This window comes from Sinocyclocheilus rhinocerous, unplaced genomic scaffold, assembly GCF_001515625.1.
Source record: "Sinocyclocheilus rhinocerous isolate Xijiao unplaced genomic scaffold, SAMN03320098_v1.1 scaffold1733, whole genome shotgun sequence".
Taxonomy (NCBI): Eukaryota; Metazoa; Chordata; class Actinopteri; order Cypriniformes; family Cyprinidae; genus Sinocyclocheilus; species Sinocyclocheilus rhinocerous.
In genome coordinates this window covers 417,070-444,421 of record NW_015640388.1, presented here as the reverse complement: position 1 = coordinate 444,421, position 27,352 = coordinate 417,070, and the positions used below count along the sequence as shown (strand labels likewise).

At 40.3% G+C, this 27,352-nt stretch overlaps 1 protein-coding gene and 1 long non-coding RNA gene across 5 annotated transcripts in view; one reads left to right on the top strand and one right to left on the bottom strand.

Annotated features, from left to right (window-relative positions):
- Nucleotides 1-27,352, top strand: part of LOC107752636 (uncharacterized) — a 41,450-nt gene that overhangs the window by 3,499 nt on the left and 10,599 nt on the right. The window lies entirely within an intron of this gene.
- On the bottom strand, nt 1-27,352 carry LOC107752633 (B-cell lymphoma 6 protein homolog). 4 transcript variants are annotated; one of them, XM_016568656.1, is made up of 10 exons: nt 27,251-27,352; nt 9,359-9,451; nt 2,894-3,065; nt 2,571-2,792; nt 1,510-2,478; nt 1,014-1,198; nt 761-928; nt 551-681; nt 335-472; nt 1-239 (listed from the first exon to the last, which is right to left on the bottom strand). In XM_016568656.1, exons 1-10 carry the CDS (start codon nt 27,276-27,278, stop codon nt 96-98), a joined length of 2,250 nt encoding a protein of 749 aa, XP_016424142.1. In that variant the 5' UTR covers nt 27,279-27,352; the 3' UTR covers nt 1-95. The 4 variants fall into 4 exon arrangements, with proteins under 4 accessions (XP_016424142.1, XP_016424143.1, XP_016424145.1 ...); XM_016568657.1 differs by having other exon boundaries at nt 1,014-1,195; XM_016568659.1 differs by lacking the exon at nt 9,359-9,451 and having other exon boundaries at nt 27,251-27,351.

Sequence of the window (27,352 nt, the reverse complement as noted above, 5' to 3'; positions counted from 1 at the left end):
TTTGTCCGAATAACACAGTGTGGCACTAAAATTTTGAATGATTGTACAAGTCAGGTCATATAATGCCATGGTCAGGTCCGCCACTAAGTGCCTGCTCAGCATGCCTTCGTCAAGTCGGTCGGCAGGTCTGTTGAGGACATGCGATATTGGATCTTGGTGTTGGTGATTGCGCCGTGCTTCTGCCGCAGGTGTAACCGCAGCTGACTCTTGTGGCGAAAATGCAAGTTGCATTTCTCACACTGAAAAGCAAATGCGAGAACAGTGTTAAGTTAGGGTGAAGATGAACGCTTTTGCACTTTATAGATATAGTTGCTATCGCTCTATATATGCTTACATGATAGGGCTTTTCTCCCGTGTGTATTCGCAGGTGACTTTTCAGTGTCTGCAAATGGCGGAAACGAGTGCCACAGATCTCGCATGGATATGGCTTCTCTCCGGTATGAATCAGGACGTGAGCCCGAAGGTGAGCAACCTGTGCAAAGAGATCATGTTGGTCTTCCAAATATCTTTTTCTATAGCTGCACAATTGACGGTAACTCAACGCACTCACCTGCACAAATCTAGCGCCGCAGGTCTCACACTTGTATGGCTTTTCTCCGGAGTGAATTCGTGTGTGGGTTTTGAGGTTAGCTGGTCTGTTGAACTGAGCTCCGCAGATATTGCATCTATATGGTTTCTCTCCTGCAGCACAAATGAAAGGAGGTTAAGCAAAACATTGCAGCCAAAATGACATTTGTAGCAGCGGCTGTTTATTTTTTACCGGTGTGAACGGTTTTGTGACTGGCAAGGTTTCCCTTGTAGCGGAATGCTGCTTGGCAACGGTCACATTTGTATGGCTTGTCGCTGTGGACCTGAAGCGTGTGGCGTTTCAAGGCTTCCTCCTCTGCAAACTTGGAGTCACATTCATTACAAAAGTATGTTCCATTTTCTGTGAGGCAAAGGAGAAATGGTTTTAGGTTGGTTTTGGAAGACGCAAACAGGTTTTTAGGAAACTATTTAGAAGTGTATCTCACCACAGCTGGAATCAGAGTACTCCGAGTGCATCTCAGACATTTCCTCGGCCAGACGCGAGGCGGATGTGTTGGGACAGACGTCAGAGTGCTGTGGAGACTGGGAGCCACAGGACGAGCATTTTAAATGGCTTGTATAGCGCGAAGAGTGGCTGTCGCTGTTCCTCTGCGATCCCTCTAGAGTTCTGCTGAGGAAAACGGCACATTTTAGGTCTGCAGAGGAATTCACTCAAATGTTTATAGGATATTGAATGAATTTCACACATTTCTGCTAGGAGGTAAATCCTCTGTGTGCTTTAAGAGGATTGGAATGGATGAAGAAAAATTCAATCTGGCTTTGTGGAGGTGGTGGGTGGAGAACCGTTCCACAAAATACTCACAAACCTGCAGTTCTGAACTTTATTGCATTGGGAAACGATCTTCTAATCGGTTTCTGTACACAGAGGATGACACCTTTTTGGCTGTTTAAGAGAGTCAGATTTCCTTTGGAAAAACTCACCTGTTGATGATGTTGTTGAGGCGACTGGCCTGAGGCACAGTGAAGTCCTCGCCTTGCTCGCTGATCTTTGTTGTCGCCTTCGAGTCGGGATGTTCAGAATCGACATGGTGAAGAAAAGCAGACAAGCCCGGCCTCTGCGGGGAGTGCATTCCAGGGTCACGAGGACTGGTCTCCTCCTCCTTGGAGCTCTGATTGAGAACAATGAATTTGTATTTCTTCCAGTTACGAGCTTTAGGGTCTTGAGTACCTTGAGAGGTTGGAGGTTGAGAGGCCTGCGTGAGGGCAGCATTTTTGCTGCTGCTCGATTCCGTTGGGGAATTAGGCTGGCAGTCTGATTTGAGGGGGCTCTGAGGGCTGCTCATCAAGGTTTTGCGTCCATTAGAGGATATGCCCATGGAGTAGTGTTGGTGGCTCAAATGTTCCTCTGCCAGGGAACTTTGCTCTTTCCCAGTCTCCCTCTGCTGCTCCTGGGCCAGGCTGGTGAAGCTGTGCTTTCTGGAGCTCATCCCAATCGAATGGACCACTCCCTCCAAGGTCTCCCGCTTCATTTCCTCATCTCTTCCCAGCTCTCTCGAGGAGTATGAGCCGGCATGGCAAGCGGTTGAGCTCCCGCCGGTGGTGCTGCGGGTGAAGTCGGCCAGGATGGGGTTGTTGCCATCAGCCGGCGAGCAGTGTTTGTGATGGATGATGCCTCCCTTTGAGAAGTCTGAGAAAGTGTTTTTGGTGTCTGTCAGCTTGCAAAGAGGAAAGGGAAAACCTTGCATTGGAAACTGGCTGTAAAGGTACGAGCTGTTAGGAGCGTTGACCCCGTTAAACATGCAGACACCATAGGGTCTCCCATCTCTGAAAGTCGCTGACCGTCCAGGAACGTTTTCCATCACCTCATGGGGTCTGTAACTGTGAACGTCTTGAGGTAAAAGCAGGGGGCTGACGAGAAAGTCCTCTCTGGGTAGTTTGATGGAGGAGTCACTGCATGGAAATATGGAGCAAATTAAAGAATGTCTGCTTTCTATCATTCAAGTATAGCATATTAAATTAATGTTTATGAACAGAAAAAATACCTGGACTTTATGAATCTGTGGCAGGTGTCAACAACGTGGTCCATCTGTAAATAGATTGCTGTGTTCATGATGGCCATGATGAGGCTCTCCTTCAGTGTGAGACGTGAAGTGTACATGAACTCCAGAAGGATTGCAAAACCCTCTGGGTCGACCTTCGGGTCCAGACTGATGGCGTTCAGGTTACATTTGTGTGAATCAGTAAAGATTGAGTAGAAGAGCCCACTGTGGAGAAATTATGATTTTAGTAAGCTTTTGGGGTCTCAAATTAACGTATTTCCACTACAAGAAAGCATGTAACAAATCCAAATAATCTTTAATTGCACCTGCATGCCATAAGGACCGTTTTGTGTGCTCGAAACTGTTGTCTGTTGACCAGAATCGTGACATCTGTAAAGATATCTCTGCTACGCAGTCGGTTCAGGTTGAGCAGAACATCACTTGCATGACGCGTGAATTGGATGCAGCTGTCGGCTGCACAAGCCATTTTTTCAAAATCTGTTAGGAAACAAAGTGAACCGTGAATGATGTAATTGGTGCTCACTGCTCACTAAACTATGCGCTAAAATCAGAAAAGTTGGGTATTATTCTTACATCACACAAATCTTTGAAACTCATATTAGCTGTTTAAAAACTTCAGAAACAAAGGCAATGCTGTTATTCTTTGCTTTTTTTAGGGAGGTATGTCAACACATCTATTAAGAATATGGTTTTAACCCTGTTATGCATCAAAAATGTGTCAATGTGTACCTCCTCTGCTTTTCCTTTGACAGAGGAACACAAAAGGAGACGTTATGGAGAATGACAGCCTAAGTCGCCATTCACTTTCATTGCAACTTTTTTTTTTTGCATGCAATATAAGTGAATGGTGACTGAGGCTGTCATTCTGCCTGACATCTCCTTTTATGTTCCACTGAAGAAAGAAAATCATTAGGGTTTGAAACAACACGAGGGTGAGTAAATGATGACAGACTTATCATTTATGGGTGAACTATCCCTTTAATCTGAAAATCAATTACATGTTTAGTTCTCCACGATGCCGCCAAATGTCCCTCTCTCTCCGGTAGGTGGCGACAAACGATGCAAATATTTAGTTAGAGAACTGAAGTACATCCACGTGTAGTTCTGTCAGGTCTGAGAATCATTTTGCTTCCTACCTAAAATTATCTTTTATCTGACAGCATTATCCTTCAAGTTCACAGTTATAATGAACTTTTAGGCTCTTGGCGAGGTTAGTCACAGAAAAAGGTATATTTATCTTAATATGTACCAAGTTCACTGAAATGTGCATTTACACAGTTCTTGCCTTCTGAAGAAAATTGCTTCTTTCCCTGCGATTTTAAAGTCTTTATGTGTGGAGAATAAACTAGAATGAGTCATGGGAAAATGTCGTTAGGCTGTGTATTGCAGTACTTTGGACCGATACACTTCACTATTGAGGAATGAGTGTAATAACAGACAAAGTGAAATAGTCAACAAACACAACCCAAGAATTGTTAATACTGTATAAGCGTTTATTTTTTTTAATAGATTAATTTTGTGAAAACATTTTCTGCTTTCGTAAGTTCAGATAGTCTACTGAATGATTCACCTCAGATGGTTTTCCCAGTCACATCTGGCGCCTTGACACAAATATAGTTTCACTGGACGCCTTTAAATAGTTAGGCGAACATTTCTCACATGTTGAACATGCAGTATTGGAGATTCTGTTTCCATTTGAGCCTACATAACATTAATATCCCCGGCTGTCAGAGTGCCAAAACCGCTTAATCAGCCCATGACTCTTTTAATGCTCTTGTGTGAGGCGGCAAACACGCAAATGACCTGGAAAGGGATCGCGATTTTAACCACTGGACAAATAAAACACACACACACAGAGAGAGACAGAGAGAGAGTAAGAGAAACCACCATAACACCTGAATACACTAGCTATTTAGATCCCTTTCTGAAAATGTTTTCTACTGACCCGAAGAACTTTTCTACCCACTCTGATTTCATGTTCTGAACTAGTTTTATTTCGGCAATTCTTTAAGAAATCTGAAGTTTTGCGTCCACGAGATGTCACCCAGAGACCGTTTTGACGTTCAGCAACACTAAACGACACCGACAACACCTGCAACTCGCATATCAAGTCATGTAATTTCCCCGGCGTTTAGCATCTTAAATCACTATGACCGTATAAACAACGTGAACTTCACGAACACAGAAAAGTGTGATATGGCAGAGCACACGCGCTCTCTGTTGGGCTCTTATTTGTCTCGCATTCTTGCTCTCAGTTTCCATCTTATTAAGCGTTAAATCGTATTTAGCACTTTTACCCTATGTAACTGAACGCCATTAAATGTGCTCACTCCAAGAATAGAGCCCGATCCACAACACGCAAACAGCGGACGGAGATTTATGAGCCACTCGCTCAATGCCAAGAGGCACTTTTTTCTTCTTCTTTTTTTTTATGTCCGTTTAACCATACGCATACACATCTTTCGAATATGGTGCGCTTCTGACGAGATCATTAAAACTTATTTTAAAATGAAACTGCCAACACATTGGCAAAAAAAAAAAAAAAAACATTTAAAAGAAAACTCATGACTACAGAGACACTTGTGCAGGTCTGCTGCGCTCATGCCGTTACAATTGACAGCAACCGTAGAACTATACAAACTTTTCTGTTGCATCTCTACTGCCAAACACTGGCAGATTTTGCTGAAATACTATCAAATTTAACACTTCATGCACTGACAAAATAAATAATAATAATGATGACATTAATGGGTCTCTGATGCGTTACAGAAAAAAAAAAAAGATATATATATATATATATATAAAACAACAAATGGCAAACACACGCTCAACAACTGTACAACCAAATCAGAAACCATGTCTAAGCATAGGATGTGATTTTATACATGCATATACACAACTGAAAACACAATGTACACGGCTTCTGGCACAGGACAACAAAACCAAAACGTCAAGAGAAAGAGCGAGCGAGAGTGCAAACTCCGATTTCTGAGCGAACTCCGGGTTTTAAAATATGCATTGAGAGAATGCCTCGGTTAACGCTTCTGTCTTTGTATTTGAGCATACACTGCACAACCCCTGGTTTATAATCGTATCCCCCATGTGCTATTTAGTCAACTTTGAAAGCTGTCTTGTTCTGGGGGAAAAAACGCGCACCGCGTCTAAATTTCCACCCCTCTGCTGCCTGCACATACTATTTACAAGCCGATGATCCCGCAGTGAGGACTGACAGAGGAGTGTGGTTCATGCAGGACGACCTAAACTGTCAAAAGTATTTTCACTAGACCGACCCACTACATAAACACCCTGCTCTAAAAACTGTCCGCAAAAACACCTAAAAATCAGCCGAGATGAACATTTAACCATAAAATCCAATAAAACAGTCTTAATAAACATGTGTGAGTAATGGCAACAGCGCGCCAGAGGAAAAGAATGTTAAAAAAAATCACCTGGTAGTGCTTTCCTAGAAACTTCTTGCATCACCACTTCTAAGAACCCCAGTTCTAAGAATCAGAAGAGCTAAATTCTCGGAATTTGAGCTGGCGACCATACCATTTTTAGAGGACAGGGGAGTGTGAGATTTTGCCTTAACTTTGTATTTCTTCACTTATTGTCAACATTTTAATTTCACACTATTGTACTCTAATAATTAACGACTGTGGTTTTGAATTCGATGTTTAAGATGTAAGTTAAAGCATCAAATTAGCGTTATGATCGAGAAAAATAGTTGCATTCAGTGTTTAATTCCTCCTTTCACATGGACGCGTCCAGACCGAGACGGTCACGTGGCCAGAGAAAGTGGCTTACGTACGTTGTCTCTTTAGCCCAGCCTCAAAATACTCAGAACTAATTTGCTATTCCATGACATAAGCAAAGTGTCCATTCGTTGCCTTTCCCTGTTTTAAACCCACGGCCATAACCTAGTCTATACAGAACATATCTGGAGCGCTTATTCACACGGACACAGTTTGTTTATTTATTGTTTTTTTCTTTCTTTCTTTTTTTCAGTGAAATCTTTTTCCTAATATGTTATCTCTTCAGTGCCGTGGACCTGCTGGCCAGTGTGCATATGGTTTGTTTGACCGGGATTATATACATATATATATATATAGGCTATATATATACATGAAGAGATTGTGCTTGAATACTGGCTTTATTTCACATCCGGAATGTCGTTAATTTATTAGAACATTTTTACTTTGATTCTAACGTTACCTGCTTTGTTCCCGTCGTGGTTTGTCTGTCACATGTGTATATAACCGGTAGTAGGCAACTGACGAACTGCCCTTAGTAACGGTTATCTGGCAAATAACATGTCGATAAATGTGTTTAGAAATCGATTTATTTAATGGTGCTTGAGAGGAGTATTGATGAATATTTATTTGACTTGTTAAGGCGCTGTTAAAAGCCACTTCGTTTCGGAATTGTGTCAGGAGGCAGCTGAGATGAAAGCAGAACCTCACAGCGCCGGTGCGCTTAGTCTTGTTAAAGATGCCAGTGACAGGCATAATTGACTGACGAATTAATCTCATTCTTACGCACAACTCCGCATTACTAAACCATTCTGTAAAGCCGCGCGTTCTGTACGTATTATCTGATGTCACATTCTCTGCTGTTTAAGTATCCACTGAAGACAGCAGCACACAAAAACAGCAGTTCGTACAAAACACTTGTTGTTTAGGCCCACGAATATGCTGTTATTATTGCTTAACGTCTAGTTTATTTTTCATGTGTTAAACTGTTATTACTTTACGTTCTGAGCAAAGGCTGAGTATAATTTTATAAATTGTTCTTTAAAAGTGTCGAAACCTCTATAAACTGGTCACTTGAATGTAAATTGAAATTAACCTGCAAAATGTCAGCTCTATTCACAGGTTAACCTCAGGCTTCCGTTTAGTAGCCTGTAGGTAACGCACATTAATTTATGAATTCATTTTAGTAATTTTTAATACCTTGTCCAGGCAATGCTGCAAAAACGAAATATTTAAACGTAACAAAAGTTCTGCATATTCTGACATACTCTAATAAAAAGTTTCACTCGTCTTTTTTAAGTTAGTTATTTTTATTGATGGCTAAATGGACATCTATTGTCGTTTATTCTGCCATCTGGTGAGGCTGTGTTTTTGAGAAGCATCTGTCAGAAAGCATAAGGAGGAGACGGCATGTCTGTGTTTCTTTGGCATGTTCTCTTCCTCTTCCAAGCGAACATGCTTCTCACTTTTCCCACCGCATCTCTAATGTACTAAACGCGTACATTCTGGTCCAAACGCACGCCAGGCGTCGTGTTTTTCATCTAACTGCAGAAAACACTCGCAAAATCTCTGTATAGCCTCTTTAAAAGTCTAGGACGGTGTCTTGAGTTTTCACATTCAGAGACAGCAGTAGTTACTGCAGCTTCCCTTGAGACACAATATCACCTTATTAGAATCCCTGATAAAAAGTAGTTAAACTGACCCATCGGATGTAATGGATAAACAGCGGTCAACATGAAAAATTTAATATACGTCAATTTTTCAAAGTTCTGTTAACACTGGCTATAGGATAAAGACTTATGTTTTTAGTACACGCATACCATTAGCCTATATTTTAGGGTTGGATATATCGTCTCTGATGATTTATCACACGTTCTTGCTTTCCTGTGATTTGTTATTTTAAGGTAAAGTGCTGATTAATACTGTTGAACAACATGAACTTAATATGTGAATATTCCCTTGGGGCAGTTAAAATCTCACATTGTTATTGCTACTGCAATTAATTATATGTAATATATGTAACATGGACTCTGGAATGCAAGGAACTTTTCCGCTGGGTTGTAAATTTTGGCTGGCTTGTAGTTTTGGAATTTGTTTTGCTCTGGAAATTTTTTCATCTCAGGCCTGTTTTCTGCAGCACAGGAGTAGATTTTGAGATAATGTTCTTTCATGCTGGTGTGTCAGCACGAGTTTACATTAGAGTCATGATGAAGATTGCTTGTAAAATTGTTACTGTGGGAAAAACTATTAACTGCGTAGAAGAGGTTTTATACTATTTGAAGCTTTTTCCTGCAACACACTGATTTTGCTTTTGTACAAAAGATGTTTATAATAACCATATGGTATATTTGTTATTTGCTCTTGTGTATTGTGCATAGATTTTTTTTATAACTGCTTCATGGAGTTCCTGTAGATCCATATTGACAACAAGAATAAAATAGTTTTTACTGAATATTGATGTCAAGTCTTTGATTTGCTTGCTCTGAAACTCTTATGTATGTGGGCATCTATCTAAGACGTGAATACATAATCAGAAAATATCAGCTGAATATTCATAGTAGAGGGAGTAAGAACTTGCTTTTTTATTTTGACACATTTTTAATGTGTCATAATCACTTTTACTTCTGTTCTGTAAAGCTAACTGTAACTGGACAGCTCTGACCTACATATACTACTTTTTACATAACTATCACCTGTTTTAAGTTTGAGCAGTCAAGAGATATTTGTATCAGGATATTTGTATGTTTTTATTTATTAATTAATTTATTGAATTTCTACCTAATAGTAGTTTCTTTTTAGTTCTTCAAGGAAAACAATTAGGGGGAAATGCAACAAGTAGCAGTTTTGTAGTGAATGTCAAAATAGTGTTGTGTAAAGGATGATTGATAGTTAAAATCAAGCCACTTGGCAAATCACTAACTGGACCTTTTTTAATCTTCATTACTTTATTCACTTCAGATTTACTCAGCCGGGTTTGAAACGTCGACTGCCGAGTGATTCGCTTTCTGACTTGCTCACCTGGGTAACTTTGTTTGTGGCTCCAGCTTGGGGGAGTTGGTCCGTCCTCCCTTGAGCCGTTTATATCCTGACACAGAAGGAGCGTCTGTTGGGCTGTGGTGGAAAAAAGGAATAATTTTAGTGCACATGTTTTCCCCCCCTAACAGATCCAGTGCTTTTGTCTGGATTTAGTTGGTGCCTCTGTACATTTTGCAGCCTTAATATTCTGCTAATTATTCGTCACAAATGACAGATTTAGGCTTAATGATTCTGATACCATGAAGACCAAAAGACACATTGTTCATCAAGTACCGGACCTTAACTTGATATCAGTTTTACTGATACACTTTGTCTGTTTATGACCTAATTTCTGTGATTGTTGTTTACATGTTTTTTTTTTAGGTCCACATCCACGTGTGCCATTTATCTTTCAACAAAAAAATGACACTATACTTAAAAATGCATGCATCAGGGCAGAAAATATATAATAAGTATATTTAATAAAAATGTCTTGGCAGAAAAATTATATTTAACAACTCTACTTACTTAAAGGGGTTTTCTGCTTTTTGTGAAGAGGGTTTACTATTTTTATGAACAAATCAGAATGTAAATAACCTAAAGTGAAGAAGATCAGGTTTGTATTACCGTTTTTCCAACTGCTCATCTCTGACTCTTAGTCTTTTTGGGTTTCATTAGTGTCTTGCTTTCTGCTTTGCATAGTGCTAATGCAAACATTTGATGTAATTATATGTATTGTGAGGGGAATTTTGTAAATCTGTTGGATAGCATCAGTGTCAACATTACACTGTTTGGGCACATGAAATGGTGGAACATCAACAGAAAAAAAAAAAAACTGCTGAACTCTTGTGACACCATAGCATGACTCAAAAGAAAACATTTCAAAGTAGTGAGATGGAGATCAAATCATGAAAGTGAAAAAGTGACAGAAACTGACATATAATTGGAATGAATTCTTGACCTTTTTTCTAGCCATCATGGTTCCAATTGGTACACAACTGATTCTCCTTTTTTCTGTGTTATTCTTCAGGTCACCTGTTTTTAACCTGTTTTTATTCTCACAAAAACTCATCCTAAATGTTGCCCCCTCCCCCATGCCCCTCAAAATATAGATGAAATTTGTTCACATAATTAATGTGCTTTTACACGTGCAGCATGTAAATGTTGTCTTTGATATATCCAGTAATATTTAAGGCATCTTGCAAGAATCTGTAATCTTTACTAAAAATAAATCTTTACCTCATAATTACCCTGAAAGAAATGTGCCGCTGTTGTTGAAGTGTATAAAACAGATAAACATGTTCCAAAAATAGTTTGCCTCTGTGCTACCTTGGCTAGTTGTATATACCCCGGATTGTGTGGGCTGATGTTTTAGATCAGAGGTGGAACATACATACAAGATGGAATGCCTCTATACTTTCTTGTGAAGATCATGCCTAGGTAGTCATAATAGAAGCATAAAGCGACAACAAGAATATTTTTGACCTTCTCGTGACAGCCCACAATGTAAAATTTTATTTCAACAACAACCCACATAAAATGCATTTAGTGTTGTGAAGAAGCAGAAGTCATTTACTTTCCTCAGTTTAACACTGATTGACCTACTTTGTTATTTTGGCCTGAGGAGAAAATTGAATCAACGTAATTAATTGATTTTACTGACCCAGTAATATATTTTGCCAGTTTTGATTCAAGTGTGTTAGTTTAGAGAACATCTACTTGTTGGAACAGGACAGCTTAAGACAAACTTGTCTTGATGGATTTCTGAAGCTGTTCTCGCAATAGGTCAAATTTAGCAGAGATTCATTTTCTAACGCATTCAAAATATTTAACGCAGGGGCGGAGCTTGGGTTGATGGCAACCCCACTCAAAACTGCTGCTTCTGTCTTTTTTTTTTCTTGACAAGAATTGAGTTTATTTAGACGCAGAATGTCTTTACGACCACATCAAACGGGAGACTTTGAAACGCGCAGTCCAACTTCACCTAAGCTCCAGGCGCTAGTCAAACGAGCGTGGAAACGGTACAAGTGACCAGGTGGTGAAGTGGGAGCTTCAGTAGAACAACAGTGAACTGTGGTCAGATGAGATGTTGTCAGGCCATATGTCAGTAAAACGCTCCGGTTACTGATGTAACCTCGGTTCCCTGAGATAAGGGAACGAGCGTTGTGTGTATGGGGAAAACTCCTGTTTTACTCTGTACTGAAGCCGGATTTGTTCACGTTTGTGTAGCTGCACAAACCAATGGCACTTTAGCCAGCCAGAAAGGGCAGAGCCGACCTGTATATAAGTCGGCTCGCAGCACCATTCACCAGATCATTCGACTGAAGCGACAGTCATCGATTCGTGCAGCTTATAGTGACATAATATAAGTGACCTTATCTCAGGGAACCGAGGTTACGTCAGTAACCGGAGCGTTCCCTTTCGAACGTTCACTTCACGTTGTGTGTATGGGGAACGCGTCCAATCACGCCGCGTTCTGAGCAGATACAGGATCTCCTGCTCTGCGAGCCCAATCTTGGAGCACTAACAAGGACCCCTAAAAACCTGAGCACATTGCGCCCCAAGCTGGTAGCAGAGAGCTCTAACATAACCACTTTGCCCAAGGGGAAGAGTGGAACATCAAACAGGCAAAACTAGCGCCTGCAAAGCAGGGACGTCTAAGTTATAAAATCTGGCAAATGTGGATGGCGACGACCAGCTGGCGGCCGCACAGATCTCACCAATAGATATTCCGCTTGACCACGCCCAGGAGGAGGCCATCCCTCTTGTGGGCCCTCACACCTATAGGGCATTGCAAACCTTCTGATGCGTAAGCCAGGGCTATCGCATCAACAATACAGAGAGAAAGTCGCCGGCAGTCCTTTATGGCGGTCTCCGAAGCAAACGAACATCTGCTCAGACTGCCTAATCAGGCTAGAGCGCTCCAGGTATACTCTCAGAGCCCTCACAGGGCAGAGCATGTTTGGACCCTGCTCACCATCTGTAACGGGGAGCGCCAATAGGGCGATCACCCGAGCTCTGAATGGAGTTGAGAGCACCTTAGGAACATAACCATGTCTTGGTTTTAGGACGACCCTACAGTCATTAGGCCCAAACTCAAGACACGAGGCGCTGAACGACAGCGCTTGCAAGTCGCCCACTCGCTTAACCGACGCCAAGGCAAGGAGGAGGGCAGTTTTAAGCGATAAAGTCTGCAAATCGGCCGAGCTGAGCGACTCAAACGGGGGGCCCTCTTAGGGCCCGCAGGACTATAGACAAGTCCCAAGATGGCACGGTCTGAGGGCGAGGAGGATTCAGCCTCCGTGCACCGTTCAGGAACTTAACGATCAGATGGTTCCTGCCGATTGAATGTGGCCAGCTTCGAGAGAATGGTTCGCTGCGATAGCTGCCACATATACTTTGAGCGTGGATGGGGTGCGCCCATTATCCAGCAGCTCTTGCAAAAAGGTTAGCACGTGGGACACGTCACATGATATCGGGTCCAAACTCCGTGCAGAACACCAGTTAAGGAAGACCGACCATTTTTGGCTGTAAAGCCGTCTTGTAGACGGCGCTCTCGCCTCCAAAATGGTATTGCTTACACTTGCTGGGAGCTGATTAAGCTCCCGTCGAGGCACCATACATGAAGGCTCCACAGCTCTGGCCGGGGGTGCCAAATCATGCCTTTCGCCTGTGAGAGAAGGTTCTTCCTCAGCGGAATGGGCCACGGGGCTGCTGCTGAGAGCTGCACTAGCTCCGGGAACCAGGCCTGGTTCCTCCAGAGCGGGGCCACTAGTAGGAGAGAGCACTTGGTCTCCCTGACCCGCCTAACGACCTGAGGAATCAGGGTGATCGGGGGAAATGCGTATAGGCGAGCACTGGGCCAATCGTGGGCCAGAGCATCTCACTGTATCGAGAAGTATGTTGGGCAGTGAGAGTTGTCTTCTGAGGCAAAGAGGATGACCTCTGCCCTCCCGAAGACTGACCAGATTTCTTGAACCGTTTGAGGGTGAAGCACCCATTCACCCGGGGCTACCTTGCCTCTGGACAGCATGTCTGCACCAAGGTTCAATCTGCCCGACACATGAACCGCCCTTAGCGAGAGGAGTTCTTTCTGTGCCCAAAAGACGAGGCAAAGAGCCATCCAGCAAAGAGTGTGTGACCTCAGACCGCCTTGGTGAATGATATAAGCCACCACCGTCATGCTGTCCAACCGAACCAAGACGTAGTGCCCTTTCAAGGCTGGAAGGAAGGTTTTTAGGGCTAAAAAAACTGCCAGCATCTCTAGGCAGTTGATATGCAGGCGTTGCTCCGGGGCTGACCAGGAGCCGAATACTGGATTGCCCTCCAACAGGGCGCCCTAACCCGAGTTGGACGCATCCGTCGTGACTACCTTCCTTCTGGAGGTCAGGCCTAACCTCATTCCTGTTTGGAATAGGCGAGAGGTCGTCCAGGGGGCCACAGCCTTGATACAGCAGTGGTCTACCCTGACAGGAAACTGCCCCAGGCGCCAGGCGTGGGGTGGAACGCAGGCTTTGAGCTTGAACTGAAGGGGCCGCATGTGAAGCAGGCCCAGAGGAATCACCGAGGTGGTGGCTGCCATAAGGCCAAGCAACCTCTGAAAAACCTTTAGGGGCCCGGTTTGAGAGACGCCGCCATTTGCTGAATAGTCAGGGATCGTTCCGGTGTAATCCATGCCTGCATTTGGGCGGAGTCTAAAATCATTCCCAAAAAGACCGCTCGCTGTCTGGGTAACAACTGACTCTTGTGCGGGTTTATGATCAACCCAAGGCGCTCCAAGTGGCTGAGTAACAGCTCTCTGTGAGCAGCCAACTCCCGTTCTGACCTGGCTAGAACCAGCCAATCGTCGAGGTAGTTCAAAACACGGATTCCCATCTGTCTCAGAGGGGAAAGAGCCGCGTCTACGCACTTCGTGAAAGTGCGCGGGGCCAGAGACAGTCCAAACGGAAGGACTGTATACTGATAGGCCACTCCCTCGAACGTGAATCTCAAGAAAGGTCTGTGATGGGGGCTATGTGGATGTGAAAGTATGCATCTTTCAGATCCACAGTCAAAAACTAGTCCTCGGGGCAAATATGCGCGAGGCTGGACATTTGCTCTTTATTGTATGTGGGTCCGCTATCACAGCGGTAAAACATTCGGGTATGCACTGCACCTGCAGGATGTGACCCGCTGGAAACGAAACTCCATTGCTCAGAGGTGCTCGGAGGGATGGAGAATGAAAGCGAGCTGTTTTGCGGGGCGATCCGGCCGAGATCCGATCACTCAAGGCCCAGATCCTCCACTGCCTTTGACAGGACACGGATGAGTTTGGTGTCCGGCTTCGGCCTTGGAACTTGAGAGTGGGGAGGGACTTCGGGCTCATCGCCGGAATCTCCCCATTCTGTATCAGATGCTGCCAAAGACATGGAGCCAATCGTCACAAACAACAAAAGAAAAAAGTGGAAATCAATAACTTGTGCAGCTCTATGGATTCATATATATTTCATATTTTAGTGTTTGATAACTTTATTCAATTTCTGTATATTTCCTACTTGCTGAAGGGCACTGGTAAATATGATATTTATTATAATGGGTTTATGTAAAGATTGCTTTAAGTTCACTCAAATTAGTTATTTTTTAAAGTCTAATACATGTTAAAATTGATAGATGGAAAAAAACAAAAAAACAATTTCATAGTGACATTAGTAGCATTGGTATCAGTGATACTCACCTTCAGTCATAAAAAAGATGCCATTAAACAAATATTAAAAATATACTGTCTTTAAGATGTTTCTACATTAGTTTGAAGATTGAATGTGAAATTATTGCAATATAAAAGTATATTTAAAAACTTTAATGTTAGGTGGGATTAATCGCGATTAAAAAAAAGTGAGATTCATTTTTTTGAACGATTAACAGCACGATTTAAAACATTTAAAATTCTTATATAATATACTCCGAATTCATGCTGATTTCATATAGTTTATATACGTTATATGCAATGTTTACATATATTTTAACGTTTTTCGTTTTCATATATTAATTAGCATTGAAGCAGTTTTGTAAAAATGTAATTTTTTAAAGGCTTTATTATTTATTTTGTCAATACTTTTATTTTTTATGATTAGGCAAAACTACTAAAGTTTTTCTTTTGAAGAATTTATTTATGAGCCTTTTTTCTTCATAGTTGTATTACACCGACTTTATGCACCCCGAAAGGTACATATAAAAAGGAATTTTAATACTTAAATATTTTAATATTGGATTTATAAAATGCATTTTTAATGTATTCCTGAATAAATTAATAGATAGTATAAAATACATACCATTGGCCCCTTACTTTAATATATAGTTATGGAAAAAATATTCACCCTGAACTAAGGTGATTTGAGGTTTTCTGCCAAATTATGTTGGTAATTATTTACAGCATCACTTGGATACTTTTTCCCAACCTTCCCAACACATAACTGCTGCCTTCATGATAAAAAACAAAAAAAAAAAAACTCCCTTTCCTTAATGGAATCATACGGATATCCACCCATCTGGATCTGCCGCCCCACTAAAAACACCCCAGGTGTTCGCTAACCAACAGGGGAAATTCTCTTAAATAGTTAGGGCCCTTCTTCACAACAACCACCGATTCAGCACTGCCAAACAAAGAGCATGTTGAGCTTCAAAACAAAGAGCAGCGTCAACTTTATTTCAATCCACTGGAGGGTTGATTAAGGCCCTCCGATGTGGTTTTGCATAAAACAGGCCGTTAAAAGCATCCAGGAGTTTGTAGAAAAATGTGTAGTTTACCTTGGCCCCCTGCAGTGCCCAACCACATGCACATGAGATAATTACTGCAAAACCTTGGCAAACTTTTAACCAACGAATTCCACACAAAAATAAATGACCCACTTAGTAAAGCTGGGTGGAGAAGGGGAGCCTTGATCAATACTCTGTGTTACATGAACTACTGAGCAACAGGCACCAATGACGTTACGTTAGGATGACATCACTGGGTTGTTCCTGGGCCACTTTGTGAAGGATTTCTGTTTGTGTTAGAAAGGGAAACGAGCTAGTGATGACAAGAGTTTACAAATACTTATTCTTCAGTATGAGTCTGAGACTTTTACTACTATTCCAGTCTGTCTGATCGGCACTAACAAGCGGCATTGGCAGTGACCGTCTGTTCTGTTTCAACTTTTACTTACAAGTTGTAAAACAACTGTCTGATGATGCTGAATGGGCACAATGTGCTGCCCATTAACATTAGCCGGAAACCGCCCCACATTCTTTTCTACATGAGCGGCAAATTTTTACCCCCATCTGATAGCAAATTTTTTTTGCCAGCTTCAGCCTTCATTGTCAGCGAAGTCTTGAGCCAACCGTGTTCATCAGAGGAATGATGCAAGGAGCTGTAACACGGTGCAGATCTGCTGTTAGCAAGTGCACCGAGTTCCTTTTAGTTCTTTAATATAAAAAGACTGCTTTTGGGTTGTGAATAAAAATTCTAAAGGAAGCCTTTTCTTTTCTAAATTTCCACAGAGAATAGAAGACATGTCACATGGATAACCAGTTTTTAAGATCAGCAACTTAATGCTTAGTATATACTGGTATCACACTTTACTTTTTTGTATTTATTTGATATAAAACGATATATACATATGTGTGTGTAGGGCACAAACATCGAAAAATCTAAATATATTTTCTGCAGTACCACATCAAAATAATTTTACTTGCAGACAAAGTGTGACCTCACAATGTCAGAAAGACATTTAAAGCACTGTTGCATCATGTAAGACTGAAATATGAGCAAAATTGTAAATTTAGTATCGTGGCACTGATGAAAAATGTGATTAGAATATAGTTTCTCTGTATATGAATATGCTGTTATACAATCACTGAATTCCCTCTGTGCTATGCTCAACGATGCAGGAAATTATTTTGGTATTTTTTCACTATTATTCAAATTATGCTACAAGTACACTAATAATCTGCCCTTATTTTAATATAGATTTTATAATAGTCTGCATTATAGGAAATTATATCATCTGTAAACTGAACTCTTAGTCGATTCTGTGTACTGAAAGAAGTCTGGCAGATTCCTGTCTGTGATAAAAAGAAACTCTGAAGTGTCAGTTCTGTTATCACTCACTTTTGTATCTGTTTGACTTCATGTATTGCTCCAGAACCACACTGGTCTTCATAAACTGTAAATATGGCCTATTTACAGTTACTTGATAACATTTCTCCACATAATTTCAACACAAGCCACTATTGTGATTACTGTACAGCTGTTGTGAACTCATGCCGATTGACTGTCATTCAGACGGACACTGAAAATGAGTGTGGGATTTGAAATTTGTCGCATTAGGATGACATTTTATGACAAGTTCATAAACATCTCCTATAAACATGAATTACCAAATGTTTAAAAATTAATGCACCATCGAATTTGTATTTTAAATATCCTGGCCTATTATTTAAGTACACTTTCAGTCTGTATAAACACTGTCTCTGTTAGCTGCCCTTGAGAATGCTGTATATCAGTCATGAGGAACCTAGCGTCTTCACACGATGAATGTCTATGTTGCAGACTGACAACACAGAGTCATTTGCTGTTCTTTAACATTTAACAGACACAACCAGAAGAGACAAAGCTGGTATGTATTTAACGCCTACAGTGCTTCATACTCATCTCCTCAACTGTGGTGAGAAAACCAGCCTCTCTGTGGTTTGATCTGATGTTTCGACTTTCTTACATCCCACGTCAAATTTACCATTCACGTTCTCATAGTTTGAGAAGTTGGTATGATTAGATTTTTTGTTAAATTTAAAGACATTTATAGACATTTAGTAGGTTAGTTTCAGGCAGCAGATGCATAATGCTGACATATATGAGGTAGATCAGGTTTAGACTGAAGCATGGGCCATGCTGTCTCGAGGTTTTGCATGTGAGCTGATCAGCACAGGATGTCACAGCCCAAACAGCAGTGGGCGGGGTGGGGTAGGGGATGATGTAGAGTGGTGGAAGTACTGCTGCTTTGCCTACCTCAGTAACGTGTGGGTATGCTGTCAAGCAGGGCCTGGCATAGGGGGTTGGGTGAAGGCACACAGCTGCCACATTGATGCCATAAGCATCCTCATACAACCTGCTGAAGATGCATATGTCATGCTATAAAGTTTTTGGTTATTGATTCTTCATTATAATGGCCATTTATGTGACATTAGGTTTACACAGTAAAAGAGATCATTTGCAATGGTCACATTTAATTTATTCATTTGTATTTTGGTGTAATCTAATATATTTGGTTAAATCAATGATGTTAAATGATTATTTGACTTGAATAAAATGCATTAATTTAGATGTTACCACATTAAGCACATTTTTGGGTTTACAATTTTTGTTCAAGAAACAATTTTCGGACCCATTTACAGTTAAGTGTCTTTAATAAAATGTAATATTTTTTCTGAGTGTAATATGCATAAAGTTAAAAAAGATTAAGAGAGCATCAGAATAAGTGGTCTAACAATAATGCTTTTTAATATTACACAGTGTTTTGAAAGAGTTAAATTCTTCTCTTTCAGTAAAAGCCTGATATGTGAGAGTGTGACGGTGGGATTTGATTACTTGAACAGCACCTGGCATCTTTTTCAGCAGATTTGAAAATTGACTTTTTAAAAGGAACAAATTCATCTACAAGAGCAGCTGAAAGCAGCAGCAGTCCTCATGGAAATTAGCACAGTCACTTGGGGAAGATCTTTAGTGACTCAGAGACAGTGGCAGGAAACTGGTTGCATCACACCTTGGAGGGCTAATAGAGTTTTCAAGTTTTAGTTTATGAGGTGAGTCTGCCAAAACTCGAGTGGAAATTTTTCACGTTAGTTTAGAGTAGGTTTTAGCTTATGCGATCAGTCGGTGATGAATATAACATGTTACAGTACAGAACGTTAGTATGTGTTGCTGCAAGTGTAAACATTTTTTTTTAACACGGTTTACACATATTCTTCTTCAGGAAAGAGGGTTAGGCCTAAGTCACCTGCATCACCCTGAAATAATGTTGCCATGATGCCATCAAATGATTCAGTATCTCTGAATACTCTCTTGCTCGATCGCAATTTAGCACTAAATAGTTCTTCTGACCTTGCCGTCACTGGCTCTTTTCGTTTCTTTAGAAAAACCTCTTGCAAAAACAACAACAACAAAAAGTCTAAACGAGGCCAGTGCACAGCTAGTTTGTGCAATTAAGAGATATATGGCAGGCTAAAAGCTAGATTAAGGCTTAAGGAAGGAGGACCTGCTGAGGAGCTAAAAAGCAAAAAGAGGGGGGAAAGCACAAGAATGAGAGGGAGAGAGAGAGAGAGACAGAATTTGGTGTTTTGGAATTTTTCTGTTGTTCCCCCTCAAGTAGGCCTACAGAATGTTTTCTGAGTCCTGCGCCACCTGGTGGATTGCAAAAAAAGAGTGAAAACAGTCCTCTGACATGTCAGGCGGTGTAAATTACGCACTCGGTCTGTATTTGCAGTGTTCACTATGTAGGTTAAGACTGAGCCGTACTTCAGAGCGTCTGGTTCGTCCTCCAGTTACAAACATCACATAGATCACGTTTAACCTTTGAAGCCTCCGTTTGAAGCAACAATAATGACTCATACTTTTCTCATTTCTTGTTGTGCTTCAGAGAACACAGAGCGGACTGGAAGGCAGGACACCAAAATGTGAAAATATGACTCCTTTATTTTATAATCCCACCCCTTTAGCACCCTCTAAACCTATCATGAACTAGTTTTAGACACAGCCCATTTGTTGTTGTCATCGTCTTTAAGTGTCAAGGGAGATTGGGCGGGTTCCGGCGGTTTTTAATTTGATTGTGCGGGTAAAAATTGGCTTGGGCGGGTGGACAAAATTTGGGCTGGTTTGGGGTCAGTTTGGCGGTTTTCAAACATATAAATTGCATAGGCTAATTGTTTAACAAACAAGTGTGCATGTAGCCTACTGCATCCAATCAGTCATCACAACGTTACTAAACACACACGCACTGCAGAGACGCTGGTGCTGATGTAAACGTCGACAGCCGCACTTATCACGAGGGCTCAGCAGACAGACGTTATGATTCATGAGTGACAAGTTTTTAGCGTGATAATAAGTTATAACGTATCTGATTTTGAATGTAGTAGGCTATGACTGTATATTCAAGTAATCACAATGCCTAAATATAAGTTAGAGTGGGAGAGTGACTCAACCCTCAAAACGTGAATTAGGCTATTGTGGAGTGAGATGACACGAAGGCTCTATCACTGCAACTCTGAAATCAAAGCACATTTGAATGAATCAAAACCTAAACTAAATATCTCGGTTCATACGATCCAGTCTTTTATCTTTTAAACGGTCCAGATTGATAAATCCTTGAAAACTGCTAGACTTGATTAGTTTTGACTGTGCAAAGTTCTGTATTATACAATATGAACTTAACAACAGGCGTTCTCTAGTTCTATGTAAAATTATAGAGCGACACGAAGGTAAGCGCATTGTTGTTATTGTTTTTATTAGGCTAATTGACTGCTGACATTGAAAATGATGCATGTTTCGAGGGTATCGGTTAATTTCTTGATTGCCGTTTTGACAGTGTCTGTTTGCATATTTTATTCATTTTTGGTAGCCTAATTCTCTTTAATGTAGGCTATTTGCCCTGATTTGATCCGTTTACCTGGGAAATTTATCTAACGTTATATGCCTATTTATATAATTTTGTCGTCATTATTTAGTTTTAAGGGGTTTAAATGGCCCTTATCAACCTTGATTTACATATTCCATCACATTATTTTGACAGTTAAAGTTTTGGGCGGTTTTTGTGAGCTTTTGGGCTGGAAATCGTCCATCCAATCTGGCAACACTGCAAGGGAGCTGGTTGATCATTATCGGAGAAATGCAGTAGTCTGTGCTCTGTCTTGAGCGTTGCAGCGTTCAGATCCGCAAACCGAATGCCACAGACGCTCGTGCTTGAAGATGCGCTTATGTTTTTGTTGCCTTTAAAAATATATTAGCCGATGTATTTCTGAAGGTTTAGGCCTACATGTTGTGTGGTATTAAGGTTATGTACTCTCACTCCTCCAGATGTAATTAGGCGTTAATCTCAGGGAGAAGATGTCTCGAAAACATTAATTTAAGCGCCTGCTATTTCCTTCTCTCCACACCGTGCCTTAAATTGTGGCGCAAAACTAATTTCTCGAACGGCCTAATCCCTTTAAGAATCGCGCTTGCGATATCAAGCTCTCGTGGAATCGGGATTTGGAGAAATATGTTGGACTAAATTTTCGTGCTAAAAAGAATCTTTCTTATCATTTGGTGTAGGCCTAAATGGGACTTGCTACAACTGGGAATAAAAATGCTACATGAATTTTTGAGCTCATCCGGAGGAGTTATTTGAGATCTCAATTACGCGCCATTTAAGTATTAACTTTGTCTGAGACGTTTTTCCTAAAATACACGAGAGAGAAACATTAAAGGGCTCTTATTCGTGATTTCTCTTTCCGAAGGTAGGCTACATGCTCAAATTGATTTTTTTTATATGTACATTTCTAACCCATTAGATGGTCATGATACATAGGCTACATACATTATAAACTGCATATATAATACATATATAAAAACATGTCGTGTGTATTGAGATATACACATAGGCAACTGTGTGTGTGTGTGTGTGTGTATATATATGTAAAAATTAAAATTAAGATATTGTACACAGGTCTAGGTCTTATTCATTGGTTTATCAATAAGAGTTTGCATTTTTCAAAGTGAGAAACATCCACCAGTACATGGTAAGACAAAATAGGCCTAATTCTAAAGCAAGTTGGATACCTTATTAAAACTGCATATGTGAGCATACGCAGTGCCAAAGTTTTTTTTTTTTTTTTCTCAAAGCTTTTAAACATGCTTTCATCCATCATCCAGTTCAAATCTCCTGCCAGTGCATGCCAAATCTCTTTATTTTTCATCACTGTTTAAGGCAGCTTTTTTTTCAGAGCTTACTGCTGGTTAAAGTGAAGAGTTTGGTTTGCCCAAACGTTTCTTAAATCACAGAAGTCAGGATATCAGGAAATCCAATCTGGACTAAATGCCTCAGTGGAATATCCATTAGGCCTGTGGAGGGGTGTGGTTCTGTGTTGCCTATTTTTGGCTCTCTCCCTCCCTCCATCAGAGGGAGCAAATGGAGTGTAATCCATGATAACGTGGATGCAGGGGCTTTTGGCCTGGATGAAAGCAATTCCACCCAGTCCCAGAAATCAGCCCCTCTAAAACCTGATTTTACTTGGATGGTCTCCAACTTTGACCAATTCTAAAATCCCAAGAGGTAGATAAACATGTATTTCCAGATTTTTTTTAATAACGTATCAATTTACATGGGATTTTGGGAGAGGATTTACAGCAGTTTATTTTGTTGGGTGGGTTACAAAATCCATGCGAAAATACATATTTTCCACATTTATTCCTTAAATCTACGGCGGAACATTTTCTGTGCGTCAAAGTTTTATGCAAAGTTTAAGACTGCTTGAATTGCAAAAACGATCAGTCCAATGTTGATGCAGATTATTGTTATTATTGTATAAGGGTATCACTTTCGTAAGACACATGATCAGAGTTTAGATGTGAAACAGAGGGCATGCATTCTCTGTTGCCAGGTAACTCGCATATCTCTGTTGGAACAAGTTGTAATACCAGCTTTCTGGTAATACAGTACTGTAGCTTATTTAATTTCCAACCTTATGAAGAACTTTTATTAGACATGTTGACTGAGAAGTTTCAAAGCATTTATCTCGTTTATGACCATGTTATAGAAGATCATGAAAAGCTTTGTTTTTGGTCTAGTTTTCTGTAAGTGGATTAAAAATGAGTGCACTGTAAACAAATGTTATCTATAAATATGAGGCAATTTTTTAAACTCCAGTGATGCTAGTGATCTGAACTTTGTGAGTTGGGTTAAAATTAATGTATTGTTCTTCCACTTAAGTGCAGCAAGTGGAGGTCCAGATGGCATCAACATATGGATTTTGCTCTGCCAGCATTCAGATTGTGTATGGAGCCAGCCATCAACACTTACTTGTGCTGGATTTGACTCTGACTCCCTTAAACTGCTCTGCTAATGTTTACAGCAAACAGATCAGACAGAGTCAGTGTCACTTCTGTGAAGCTGCACTCTTTTGGCATGTTTGCTGCTATGGCGAGAACCTATGATCATTATTGGAAGAGTGGTGTTGATCATCAACTATGAGGGATATCAGCCCAAATAAGGCATAATTAGCCCAACTGATGACTCGTAAAGTGTAACACTAATAGAGATTCCCATAGGGACCCATATATGTATTTATACAGAGTTCAGTGACTCTATCTGCAGGTTTTATAGTTACACCAGTAGGAGGCGACAAGTGACTTTCATTTAATGAGTCATTTGAATCATTTACTCAACCAATTCATTAAACAACTCTGATTTATACAGGAACAAAACCAGTACGTAATTGAATTATTGCTTCAACTGATTTGTTTAAAATAAATAAAATAAAAAATACAAACGAAACACCACTGTGTTGTATAGTGTATACTAGCACACTGTGGTTACATTTACCATTGCTTCGTGAAATTTCGGGGGCAAAATCCAGTCATTTCAATAGGAATCCGCGTGATTGGGAGTTTCGCATGAAGGTGCATGTCCACTGGCACGGAGCGAACTGGTCAGAGTGAGCGTTTTCAATCCATTCCTATGAGCTTCACGCTCACACAATGGATTGTGGGATTGACAGTGTGTGTGTCCACTGGTGTGGAGTAGAGTGAGTGTTTTCAATTCATTCCAATGTTAATTGAGCTTCATGCTTATGCAATGAATTGTGGGATTAATTGAATACGCTCATTCTGTCGTTCTGTAACAGGTTTGAATATCTTGAGAGTATGATTTTTGCATGAAAAGTGCATAGCTAAAATTAAATGTATGTCACTTTGGTCTCTGACCTCAAAAGAGATGTGGATAGTTTATCTGTATGCAGAAACAGAAATAAATTAATGTACATGAACCAAAGCTAAAGTGAGTCAGAAAAAGTAACCTTGTCTTGATATTACCAGCAAATCGTGGTCAAGCCAAGGAGAGACAAAACAGTGATTATCCAAAATAGCAAACTCAAATCAATGTCAGATCTGTGTTATGTTTCATAAGCAGCTTCTTGTACATTTGTTCTATACAGCGGATGATACGCCACCTTGTCTGCTTAAGCATTCAATTATTTTATTAGTCCCTGCAGAGAAATTTGCCTTGGCAAAACAAGGTTTCTGTTACAAATACTTTATATAATAACTTAACCTATAACGGTGTCAGGCAAAATGTTTACATATTTACTTTCTGTACTTGTACTTTCCCAGTGGCATCAGCTTTTTACAAGGGATGTGATCAGAACCAGACACAGTTTTCATAACCTGCCAGGAAACCTTGCTTAGAATTTGAGCATTTAGTTTTACTGATAAATTGCTACACATACTAGCACTATTTTATTTTGAACATCACCACAGACCCCCGTCCTGGCAGTTCCTGGACCGCTAACATCAGCGTAATGTTACTCCACGAAGTCCATTAACTTAATAAATTCTCAAACTACACATAAGCGTTTATTTCATTAACACGCATACTCAACATAACTACCATTTTGACTACATTAAACTAGCTGAGCCTTCAGAGAATTTAGTAGTTAGTACTTCAGTAGCTGTTTTTTTTTTTTTTTAACAGTCATCAGTATATAAAGTTAAGTAAAATAAGCCTTGTGGACCTCATACACTTATTATATGCTGTTTGGAAAACATAACTTTGACTAGTCATAAATGAAAGAATTCAGAGGGGTTAAATCCACCATCTAAACTCAGCAGACCTTAATGCATCAGAGTGCACAGGGGGTAGTCTTGAGCACGAAAGGTCCTTCAGGAAGTCTTTGTGAATGTTGTGTTGGAGCAGCATTTCCGATGTGAGCACATGAGTGGAAAATGAGCTTTAACTAAGCTTGTAAACATGACCATCTCCTCCATGGCTTTTAATCAGCTTCATGACTGTCCCACTCCAGAGAATTAGACAAGAGATCTTTGTAGCTTAAGTAGTGCTCGCATACAGATGTACTGTACATCAGTAAGTGCATCTGCAGTGCTGTTTTGCGTTCATATCTGTCTACAACATAAATTATTTTACACACAACATAGAGTGAGAGCTGATTGTTTTATGGCTATTATATCATTGTCCATTACAAATGTGTACATAAAAAGGAAACATCCCATGCATCCCAACCACATTGTCTTAAATTTGTGATTCAAAGCACTTGCATAATAACTAATGCACACAGATTCCCGGTGCAAATTATGCTTATGGAACACTGTGGTTATGTTGTTATGCCACTGTAGTAATGCATGCACATGCCTACTATCTCTCTATGATTTATTTGATTAGTTCTGCTAGAACAGTCAGCTTTCACATCATTTACAAATTAACTAAGCTTGTGCATGTACAGAATATCTGTATTCAGAGCAAAAATATTTGTTCAACAGCTAAAATAGAATCTTTTTTTCCCTCCCACACTTACCTGCGACTTTCACTGTCATGTTGCTGAAACTTGAGATATTTCCACTCTTTATTCATGAGCTGTTATAAAAAAAACACGTTTCTTTCATTTCTCCAACAGTTATTCCATTATATTTTCTCTATGCGAGTTCATTGTCACCCAGGTCTAATGCTTTTTGATTTGTTAATTTATCACAGTAAGCAATGTTTTGAAATTTCCCTAAGCCCACTTGTAATAAAGTATATTTGGCAGACAAATATGAAAGGGGAGGGAGCCCCTTTTTAAAATGATGTCAGATACTTGTGAATTACATCAGAATGAATAAATAAGAGGGTCAAGCATTTTCTCTTAAGACTGTGTGAGCTAATGCCAAGAAGAGAAAACACTCAATCTAAGATTAAGAGAGTGCAGAGTCCAAACAGCTTCAGGCACTTTCTTTCTATTCTCCACTTCTCTCCTCTCTGGTGCCTACTTATTTTGCTCACACACTTTACATTCTTATCATATTAACAATTCATTTTATCTTGAGTAATGGGGCAAGCTCTGGCTTTTTCTTGTGAATTTTCCCAAGCACTCATTTCAGGTAGTTTCTCTTTAAAGGGATAGTTCACCCAAAAATAAAAATGAAAACTCTCATGTTGTTCCAAACCTGCGTGACTCAGTTTCTTCTGTGGAACACAAAAGAATATGTTATGAAAAGAGACTCCTTTTTTCCCCATACAGTGAAATTCAGTGGGGTTCACTGTTGTTTTGGACCCCATTGACTTTCACTTTATAGGCAAAAACAGTTCTTCAGAATGTCATCTCTTGTGTTCCACAGAAGAAAGAAGATCCTATAGGTTGAATGATGTGAGGGATTGGTAAATAATGTCAGAAGGTTTATGGTTAAACTAAGCATTCATGACTTTTGAGGCTTTCAAGAATTACACTGAAGTGAGCAGATGGTTGCAGCTGATATTTACTAATTTGTGACGAGGCATCTGGCATTACTAACCTCCACTTACCGATTAATCAATACAAGTGCACTACTAATAATGTAAAAACAGTTATGAAACGACATTCTATGAAAAAATAAAAAATGCAAGCTTTGACCTGTAAAGAATTAAGATTTGGAACCCTGACCTCTCCCAGTGTTTCAGTGTTGGTTTACTGAGCGTGTTAAATAAGGAAATTGCTCTGCTGGCATCTCTTTCGTTTTCTTCCCAATTAATGCGTTTGCTTTTTATTAATTTCCTTTGGACTACTTTACTGCAAACCCAGCAGAAAAAAGAAACACAGTGCTGCTGGGAGTGTGAGGTCACAGAGGAGAGTAAGAAGGAAGGTAGTTAAAGAGACAATTCTCACCGTGTTTCTGCTGCATGGAATGGGGCATGCTGGGAGATGAGGGATTCTCAGCAGTTGCGAGGAACCCCCTGCTTCACCACGTCTCAAACTCTGGAGCAGGAA

Bases quoted from the DNA above. Each gene is read 5' to 3' on its own strand.
- LOC107752633 (XM_016568656.1), bottom strand. From the start codon at position 27,278: ATGCCCCATTCCATGCAGCAGAAACACG. The intron at 9,452-27,250 runs GTGAGAATTGTC...TTTCCACCACAG, and splicing joins TTCCATGCAGCAGAAACACG to CCCAACAGACGCTCCTTCTG. The intron at 1,199-1,509 runs GTGAGTTTTTCC...CGTTTTCCTCAG, and splicing joins CTCAACAACATCATCAACAG to CAGAACTCTAGAGGGATCGC.